The sequence below is a fragment of the Suricata suricatta genome, chromosome 12 (assembly GCF_006229205.1).
Source record: "Suricata suricatta isolate VVHF042 chromosome 12, meerkat_22Aug2017_6uvM2_HiC, whole genome shotgun sequence".
In the NCBI taxonomy this organism is placed as follows: domain Eukaryota; kingdom Metazoa; phylum Chordata; class Mammalia; order Carnivora; family Herpestidae; genus Suricata; species Suricata suricatta.
Genome location: NC_043711.1, coordinates 78,932,739 through 78,943,270, shown reverse-complemented (window position 1 = coordinate 78,943,270; position 10,532 = coordinate 78,932,739). Strand labels below are relative to the sequence as shown.

Here is a 10,532-nt window from a genome sequence, read left to right as displayed (position 1 = left end):
GTAACCTGACTCTCAGAAGTCCTTGAAGAGCAATCCCAAACTGCATAATCTCTGGGAGACAAAAGAGAAATATCGCCAAGTCCAAAAGCTCAATCTCCTATGCCACTCCCCACTCACCCTCACCAGCCACAGGAAAGGGCAGGTGAATATGACAAGGGAAGCTATACAAGTAGCTCTAGAGTTTTTAGAAATCCCACTGCTGATATGAAATCCAGCTTAAATGAGAAAACAGAAATATGTTCTGCCCATCAGGATACTGATCAAAGTAAATAGTTTCAAAGTATGCCTGACTTAATATGGCTGGCCCAGATCTCTCAGAGTCTGTGAATATGTGGTCCCTTAGAAGGCAAGGTAGACTGTGTGGTAACTAGGTATGATCCTGAGTGGGTCCTTGTCTTGGGCTATGTAAATGGAGCCAACGTCACCACAGAGACCTTTACAAGTGAAGGAAGGAGGCAGGAGAGTGGGAGCAGAGGCATATTGACCACAGCAGAGGGGAGCCTGGATTAAGACCCTAGGAGTAGAACAACAAGGACGCTGAATCTCCTCCAGATCCCCCAGATGAAATGCAGCTCTGCCAACTCATTATAGATTTTCTACCCCTAGAAATGGAAGGAAAAAATCCATGTCGTTTTAAGCCACTAAGTGTGTGCTAATTATTACAGCAGCAATAGGAACCTGATACAGGGAGGCAGCAGCATTTAAAAAAGACAGATGTGTATAAAGGAGGTGGGCATGATTCAAAATGCATAACTTTGGGGGAAAAGCAAAAAAGATAAAAGAGGTGCTGTTTCAAAGTCGAGTGGTGAAGGGAAGAGGAAAACTGTACAGGCAAACATGGCACTCTGAATGAAGAACAGAAAGATCAGAAGACTCAGAACTCTCTCCTCCAAATGCCCAACCAGCCAAACAACCCCAGTATCATACCTGGTTATGCTATAATGAGAAAATAGAGGTTTTTTAAGTATTATAAAATACCTCGCATCCATAAGCATGAACAAAAAGATGTGTATCCTTATTCCATATATTGGACCTATGATAACAGTGACTGGATCCCTGGGATGCCCAGGGGAGTCTGTGGTATCCTGGTGGAGCAGGGTCAGATAGACATCCAAGTCTCCAACCCAGAGATCCCTAATATGCATTTCCAGTTGTGCACACTAGCAAGCTTGCTAGTTCAGGCACACTGGAAGCACAAGAAGTAACAGCCCTAGTGTGAGCTTCAGTGCAAGACCAAAGGCAAAAACCCTAGCTCAAACCAGTCCAGAAGAGGAGGTATTGATGTATCTCTTCCCGCTCTTCTGGTTCAGTACAAGACTGACCCCTGGAAATGATATGAAGTCCAAGAATAGGAGGACTCTGCAAGGTGGAAGAGATAGGCAGGCTGGATGCCTGCAGTCTGGAAGAATACAGCACCAGATACCCTGGCTCCACCCTCCTGACTCCCCAAGCACAGAAGGCAGTCCAGGTGTGGAACTCAAACAACGAAAGACTAGTATCAATAATCCTAGTTCCCATTTCAAATAATGAGGAGCAAGATAAGCCCAAATCAAGCAGAATGGGGTGGGGGAAAGGGGAAGAGGAGGAAAAACAATGAAATGGAATAGAAACAATAAGTTCGTCAAGACAAAAGTGAGTTTGTGGAAAAGATCAATAAAATTGAAAAAATTCTAGCAATTCTGACAATGAAAGAAAGTGAAATATTTCCAATATCAGGAATGAAATAGGATATCAATACTGACCTTACAGATATCAAGATGATACCAAGGTAATATTATGAGAACCTTATAGGTAGAAATTGGACAACTCAGAGAAAATGGCCCAGCTTCCTCAAAAGCACAACCTGCCACAGGCATCCAAAATGAAATGAATAATTTGAGTGGCCCTAGGTATTCAAATTTTCTTCATATTAAAAAAAAGGAATTGTGAAGTTCCTTGTGGTTTCACAGAAAAGTTCTATCAAGCATTTAGGGATGAAATAAAACCAAGCTTGATGCACAAAATAAAATCTTAGAAGATATTTTGGAAAATCTGAATATAAGTTCCATTTTAGCTGATAGTAGGGAATTATTGTTCATTTTACAAAGTGTGTAATGGTATTGGCTTTGTACAAAAACCAAAGTCATTAATGACATGACCACACAGTTATGAACTGCATTTGCTATTGGATGTGCATCCTTGATTAAGTCATTAGTGCACACAATTATGCAATACCTCTAGTTTTTGGAGAAGTTGTTCTCCCCTTCATATCTCTACTCTCCAAGTGGGCAGGGTCATGAACACTCGGTGACCCAGTGTTGACCTAGCAATGAGGACAATGTCCTAGGATATGTTAGAAGCAAATGGGTCTTTGAAAGTTCTTCTATATCAAAGTCTCTTGGAAATATAGCTCAAACTCTTCCTGGCATTGCACGAGAGTGAAATAAGATACAATTTGGTCATAGAAAGGGACTCTGAAGGTCCTTAGGACGATGCCCATCTGTTAAATCAAACAAATGTTTGTTCTATAGACTGGAGGTCCCTGTCCTCAGGGACTGTTTCCCTTGGCTAGTTTAGCCATCACCTGGACTAGGCAGGACATCTTCACCATCTGTCCCCATCATTCTGAGTCCCTTCTGCAAATTATTAGCTCCCAGAGTGGTTGAAGTAGGATGAAGATCAGAAATGAACTGGAATTGGGATCAAATAAATGTGCAGTGAGTAACCATGATTATTGCTTCCATTTTTAATCAAAGCAGGAAACAAAGGTTTCTTGTGTAATGAGCATCCATGGTCTCTTGGGAGCCTGGTCTAGACTCAAAACTCCATCCTCAGAGTTACCTTCCAGAATATCAGAGTGGCAAGTACAGACCTTGGCTGGAAAGGGGATAGAAAGGTGTAAGAGGTGCAGATTTCGGGCTCAGGTGAGAAAGAACAGAGGAGTGGGGGCTGGATGGAGTGGGGACCTGGGTCCTATCTGGTGAATACACAGGAGGCAGGATGTTAGCAATGGGATCGTATACCTCCAGCTGTTCTTTCTGTCTCTAACACATGTTTATGTTGAAAGATCTAAAAAGCTATGTACCAAAACCTTAAATTTGGTCCCTCTTGGAGCATGGGTTTTGGGGAGGGAAGCTCATATCATTATTCTACTTTATATCTATAGACGTCTAGATTATTCTATCATAGGACTGGATTACTGCTTTTAACATGAGAAAAGAAAAGATAACATTTAAAGTGACAGGTCAGTTGGCAGGTTGGCCTCACCCTGGGTTGTCAGTGTTTCCTTGTCCATTTGGTGGGCAGATACCACAAGGGTTTGGTTTTTGGTGACCGCGGGCTGCCCGTCATGCTGCACCTGGCAGGTGAGAACCACATTTTCCGTGTGGGCGGATAAATTCACCGGGAGCCAGCTCGTCCAGTTATACGTCCCATCCTTGTTCTCTATGAGGTTCAAGGCCAACGAGGCCGTTTCTGTTCGAGTCACATTTCCGTTAACCAACCAGGTCAGCTGGAGGCGCTGGGGGTAGAACTTCTTCACTTGGCAAGTGACCTTCACCTGGTCCCCTGTCACAGGTTGCTGAGCAACCTCCAAGGTGGGTGGAACTGAAACAGCACAAAGCAGAAGCTCTGACCTCATAGAACAGACATATCACAGGGGCGGGGCTTGGGAACTTAGCTCCCATCACGCAGGCGGGGAATCAACCAAAACAGTGCTAGGCATGCATTGGGTGCTCAAAAACGGAGGGTAGTCTTTGCATGTGCATGAAATACCTAGCACATTGCTTAGTACACAGTAGGTGCTCAAAGACTGTTAGCTCCCATTAGGGTGATAATGAGTGAAATCATAATACAGAGCTGCTGGCAGGCAGTTGGAATAGAACAACTAGCAAAATACATGAAATCACCAAGCTTACGGGGGTTGAATTACAGTAAGTGCTAAATAATTGAAATGGCCATGGGAAAGTAAATGAAACTATTTAGCACAGTGCTTGGCACATGGTAAGTGTGCACCTGGTATCTACATATAAAACAGTCGGAGTTGACTTTGTCTCTAGATGCCCAGTGATTGGGAGGGTCTGTCAGGAGACAGATTCCAGGGCGCGGAAGGCTGGGAACTCAGAGAGGGGGAAGGCCAGGCTGGCAGGCTTGGGGGCCAGACTTGGGCTGGGGGTGATGGGCATCTACCTCGGAGGGTGTCTGACAAGTTGGCCGTCCCACGAAGAGGAGGGCCCCCCTGCAGGGTCTCATGGGCCACCTCGCAGATGACCTGGGAGCGGACATCTCCCGGGGCCAGCTCCAGCGTGGTGGTACTGGAGATGCTGTAGGAAGCGCTGTCTCCCTCCGGGTCCACGGTGGTGTGGGAGGCTGGCAGCTGGTTCCCGTTTTTGAACCATTTCAGGGTGACGTTTCTGGGGGAGAAGCCGTGGGACTCGCAGGTGAAGCTCACAGTCTGGTCAGGCGCGGCCCTGGCCGTGGGGCCTGACACGATGGGGGGAGAGGGTTTGGCTACAAGAGGAGCAGTTATGAACAGTCAGCAGGACTCTGGTCATCATCATCAAAGACAAGAGTATGATTCTGTGCAGAACCCTCTCATGAATTATTTTCAGCCCCTCTGACAGAATTGGGAGGGCGGTATCAAAGATTGACTCAGAGTGAGGGGCAGGGCCCACCTGCAATTCCAGCCTGAGTTCAAGGTTCCCCTCGTCTTCTCTGCCAGCCAACTCCCCCCACCGCATCTGGGCACAGAGAGGACATTTCTGGTGGGTGTCACTCTTAGTCTCCACCTTTCTGAGCTGCCTCCCTGGACACCTTATCGACACCCGGGAGCATGTGTCACAGTCAGCACAGGGGTGGGGGCAGGGAGGGAGCAGGACCCCGACCCCCATGGTAGGAGTAACCAGGTGGCCAGCCTCCTGGAGATGTGGATGTGACACAGCCAAGTGCCCCCTGTGAGATGGGACAGCTGACCTTTCTCCTTCCTGGGTGGCATGAGGACATGCCACGTAGACAGTTTTGCTTTGAATGTAACACTGAAAATGCTTCTCAGAACCAAAACAAATCAAATGTATCTTCATCCCAAACTTAATCTATTCCTGGAGCTCCATCTTCAAGTATTTATGAATTCACTAAATTTTTCAATCTTTCCACAAATATTCCTAGGGTCTATTTGTGTCATCATGAATCTGAGAGAAACATTATAGGGTTGTTTTTCTGAATCTGCATTTTCTCTTGGGTCTGCAATGGGTTGAAAACCAAATCACTGAGTGCTGAGATATCAGTAGTGGTTAAGTTCTTCTTCTTCTTCTTTTTTTAAAAATATAGTTTATTGTCATACTGGTCTCCCATGTAACACCCAGTGCTCATCCCAACAAGTGTCCTCCTCCATGCCTATCATCCATTTTCATATCTCCCCTACTGCTCATCAACCATCAGTTTGTTTTCAGTATTTAAGAGTCTTTTATGGTTTGCCTCCCTCTCTCTCCTTAACTATTTTTACCCTTCCCTTCACCCATGGTTTTCTGTTAAGTTTCTCCTCTTCCACATATGAGTGTAAACATATGGTATCTGTTCTTCTCTGCGTGACTTATTTCACTTTTCATAATGCCCTCGAGTTCCACTGATGCTGTTACAAATGGCCAGATTTCATTTTTTCTCATTGCCATGTAATATTCCATTGTATGTATAAACCACATCTTGATCCATTCTTAAGTTGATGGACATTTAGTATCTTTTCATAATCTGGCTATTGTTGAAAGTGCTGCTATGAACATTGGGGTACATGTGCTCCTATGCATCAGCACTTCTGTATCCCTTGGGTAAATCCCCAGCAGTGCTATTGCTGGGTCATAGGGGAGTTCTGTTGTTAATTATTTAAGGAACCTCCACACTGCATTCAGAGTGGCTGCACTGGTGGTTATGTTCATATTTGTGAAATAATTTAAAGGATAGAGACACAGGCCAACAGAACAGGCAGGAGCCCTCCTGGTTCCTGGAAGCACCCACATCAGAGACTTGAAAGGGAGGGCATTTCACCTATAGGAAGTCCTGTAGGGTGTTTCCAAGGTGTCAGTTATTACCCAACACCTTCTATAACAGTCGACAGAGGGCACATATTACAGACAGGCGTATTTGTGAATATTTCACTTCCTTTTTAAAGCCCATGAAACATTCTGAGGAAATAGGAAGGAGGTGTCAGTTGTGTAAATCAAGTCATAAAGAGGTCAGCTGCCAAGACACCCCTAGAGGGATATGTAATGTGATTAGTTGTATCAAAAGTGTCCTGGGCCTCTGGAGCTAGGCTGACTTATCCTACCCCTCAGCTCCTTCATCCCTGTGCAAGCCCTGTGCTGGGGACCCTGGTGTGTCCCCCACATTCAAGGGACACTGACTGTGTGATTGGCCCTGCTGTAAGCCCCTTGCATGCATTCAACTCACTCAGTTCCTGCAGGGGTTCTGTGGGGTCGTGTGGTCACAGACAGACGAGGACACTGGGCCCAGTGTGGGGATGATTCATCAGCGGTCGTAGAGTCAGGAAGACAGTGTTAGTTGGGTCCCTCATCAGTAGGATCAGCTATGCTGTCAGTTGCTGCATGTGGACACTCAAAAATCACCTAACCGCCACATCTGGGGCTTTCTGGACCTCGTCTCCAATCCTCTGACCCCTGACCAGCTGTCTGATTATCACCACAGTGCAGATGGGACATGGAGGACTTGAGAGACACTGAGACTAGACAGTTCTAGGAGGGTCCTAGGGCTCACTGAGGGTCTGTCCTCTCACGCGGCTCACTGTTTCTCCCTAACATCCTGCTAAGGCTGGTGTGATGATCCACATTCTACAGGTGAGGATCAGAGCCCAGCAAAAAGAATCAGGTCATACCCATGAAGGAACATCTGGATTTGAGACCATCTCCTTCTTGCCAGGTGACACAGACATAGCACCTCAATTCTCTCCTAAAAGGAGTCCACAATAATGACCATTTTGCAAATGAGGAGACTGAGTCTGACAGAGACAAGGGGCTATTGCTCTTTCCTGATTGCATCCCAGGTGAACTTCTGGAGGCTTCTGGCCTTCTCACAACAGAACAAGAGTTCCATCTTCTGGAGCCAACAGTGATTGCCACTGTTCTGTTCCCTCTGGGAGTCTCACTGCAAGCTGTTCTGGGGAGGGATCCCTGCAGGTGCCCAGGGCTGGGGACCCTGTAGCAACAGAGTGAATAGATGGACTCTGGAGAGCGGAGTCTAGAAAATGAAACTTGTTCACGGAGTTCCCTGCCATCTTCTGTCTGCACAGTCAGGAATGGGGTTCCTGGGTGGTGTGGCTGGGATTGTGGGGGCCACTACTCCTCTCCGGCCCCCAGCCCAGGCAGCTCAGTGAAGTATGAATTCCACAATAAGGAGAGACTCCAGATGCTCTTAGGTGTGTGGGGCTGTGTCCTCTAGGAAGAGTCTCAACACTTCCTGAGACGTTTGCATCTGTCTGATCCAGGGTGTAATGCTAGTCCCCCTCCTCCAAGGACTCCGTTTTGTTAACACTGCTGAAGAACAGAACAATCCAGGATTTTCAAAGGGAGGCTTGGGGTGCTCTCCCTCTTTGACCAGCACAGTGACTGCACAGAGCAGGGCTGTGAGTCAGGCTGCTTGGGGTTCAATCTTGGTGCCTCTGCCCACCTGACCTCAGTGTCTCCACCTGTAAAAGGTGCAAAATGGTCCCTCCCCCACTGGTGATTTGAGTCTCTGCCATGATGAAGACACAGCGTGTGGCCTGAGGGCCTCCCTGACCCCTCTGTCTCCATTGGTTCTCATCCAGGGCTTCATCTGGGTGGGCAGATGATATAGATCCGCCTGGCTGTGGAGCCTCGTGTAACTGTGGTGAGCAGGCAAGGGACATACCACTGGGACCTTCTGTAATAACCACCTAATCAGGATCAAGCCACCTTTCCTCCCTAGGTCTGGGGGTGGGGAGACTCAGTTGGCACTGTGAGAGTCAGTCCCTGAATCACAGGAGCATTTTCTGAACAGACGAACAGCAAATGACCAACATCTGGCATCTCTTCTACCAGGGGTGGCAGAGTAAACAGTGTGACTGTGTCTCTTCTCCCTGTGATATCCTGAATGATTATAAGGAAACTCATCTCCCCCTCCCTGCACTGGGTGCACGTGTCCTCACAGGAAGGGCTGGGAACCTAAGCTTCACGAGAGAGGAGGCCTTGAGTGTTTTGTTTCCTGCTACTCCCACAGTGCACAGAGCAGTGAATGCACACAGCAGGTGCTTAGTAAATGTTGAGGAAAGAGAACACTTGCCACATCGATGTGAGTGCAGTCTGGGGTCAGGAGTGAGGTCAGGGGCACCCACCACAGTACCTGATCCTTTTCTCTAGATCAAACAGTGGAGGTCATTTTTATTGACTTCTTGTCACACCCAGGGGATGAAGGAGGCCCACGCTAAACTCACTACTCACGGTGACCTGAGGTGCGGTCTTGTGACTTGTGAGGGTGACTCAGTCCCTCACCCCTGGAACCAGAGAGCTGGTAGGATTGGAAAAGGGAAGACCGAGGGAGCACACATACTGGATTCTAGATTTTCCCAGGGTTTTCCAGCCATGGAAACGTGAGCAAATAACACAACCTCTCCAGTCCTCAACTTCCCTGATCCATGGAAGGGGCAGATTCAGGGGCACCCATAACAGCAGTTGATCCTTATTTGTTGCTCAGACAGTGGAGGACATTCTTATTGACATGTTTTCACAACCAGGGCACAACAGAAGCCCATGCCACACTCACCGCTCACGGTGACCTGGGTGCCGGGTCCAGACTTAAACTCCACATCAGGGGTCCCTTTCTGGAACTTCACACAGTAGTAGGTACCAGCATCTGCTGGGGTGATGTTACTGATGCGGATGGAAAAGTCCGTGTTGTTTCTTTTTGTTACGTCTGCAACCTTTGTTACTCGAGGCGACTGGGGGGGGTGGTCTCCTCCTCTGAAGCTGAAGATTAACTCCCGGCCTGGCCCTGTCCCCTTGAACCACTCCACCTTCCCAAGGGGGTGCAGGGAGGTCACGGTGCAGTGCAGAGTGGCCGTCTGTCCGGCTGCCACAGACACCGACTTGTCCGGCTGGATCACCTGCAGCTCCGCCTCACCTGCCACACCTGGAGGGAACACAAAGCAGGTATTTCTCATCCTCGTGTGATCCTGTCTGTCTTCTCAAGTGTTTACGCACAGCAGCTTTCATCGCCTGAGTGCACCCCGTGAGTGGGCCTTGAGCTCAGCACGCTGCACGGACATGGCACATAACCCTCACAATGAGCCGAGGGACCCTATGACAGCTGAGGACACTAAACCACAGAGAGACTGAGTGACGTGGCACACGGCAGTGGGGAGTGCCTCCACCCTCCCTGAAAGCGCCTTGCTTCCCCAAATGACTCTGCGTGTATACTGTGTGACCCCTTCTGGTGTTACACTTTCTGAACCCCTGCATTCAGTGGGACCTCGAGACTTCTTCAGACCATTGTGTGTGAGTTAAAGTTATGGATTTGTTTTCTGGGCTGTGCATTTAACTTCCAGAACCCTCTATGGATTGACTCCCCTCCTCCACAAGCACATGCACATGCTGGGGTCTGTTTCATCAGCCTGGGTAATAGTGGCAGTGATGGTCACAGCTTTCAACACACAATAAACATGTACTTCAATGAGATGTGAAACATTCTTTCAACAATTTGTGGGTTTTCTTGCTCCTATCATAATCCTTTTAGTTTCTGAATGTAATTGTACCACATTATTTAAAAATTTAATGCCTTATGTATGAGTATATGTGTGTACTACATCTAAAACAAAACAGATGAACATATTTGAAGTGGGGGGCAAAAGAGGGAAGGAAAGAAACCATAAGAGACTATTAATGATAGAGAACAAACTGAGGTCTGATGTAGGGAGGTGCGGGAATAATGGACTAAATGTGGATGAGTACAAAGGAGGGCTCTTGTTCTGATGAGAAGTGGGTGTTGTATGTAAGTGATGAATCACTGAATTCGACTCCTGAAACCGATATTACACTATGTGTTAACTCTCTTGAATTTAAATAAGATCAAAATGGCTGAAGGACCTGAATGTGAGACAGGAAACCACCAAAACCCTCGAGGAGAAAGTAGGGAAAAACCTCCTAGACCTCCACCGCAGCAATCTCCTACTTGACACATCCTCAAAGGCAAGGGAAATGAAAGCAAAACTGAACCCTTGGGACTTCATCAAGATAAGAAGCTTCTGCAAGGCAAAGGAAACAATCAAGAAAACTAATAGGCAACTGAGAGAATGGGAAAAGATAGTTGCAAATGACATATCAGATAAAGGGCTCACATCGAAAATGTACAAGGAACTCACCAAACTTCACAATCACAAAACAAATAATCCAGTGAAGAAATGGGCAGAAGATATGAACAGACACTTCTCCAAAGAGGACATCCAGATGGCCTACAGACACATAAAACGATGCTCAACATCACTCATCATCAGGGAAACACAAATCAAAACCACACTGAGATACCACCTCACACCA

General features: G+C 47.2%; 1 protein-coding gene across 1 annotated transcript in view; it reads right to left on the bottom strand.

Annotated features, from left to right (window-relative positions):
* Positions 1-10,532, bottom strand: part of LOC115273597 (signal-regulatory protein beta-1-like) — a 26,500-nt gene that overhangs the window by 4,035 nt on the left and 11,933 nt on the right. The window contains exons 2-4 of the mRNA XM_029916708.1: positions 8,764-9,129; positions 4,168-4,488; positions 3,247-3,585 (exon numbers count right to left, since the gene is read on the bottom strand). Of these exons, the coding sequence (XP_029772568.1) occupies positions 3,247-3,585; positions 4,168-4,488; positions 8,764-9,129 (1,026 nt within the window). The remainder of the gene's footprint in view (positions 1-3,246; positions 3,586-4,167; positions 4,489-8,763; positions 9,130-10,532) is intronic.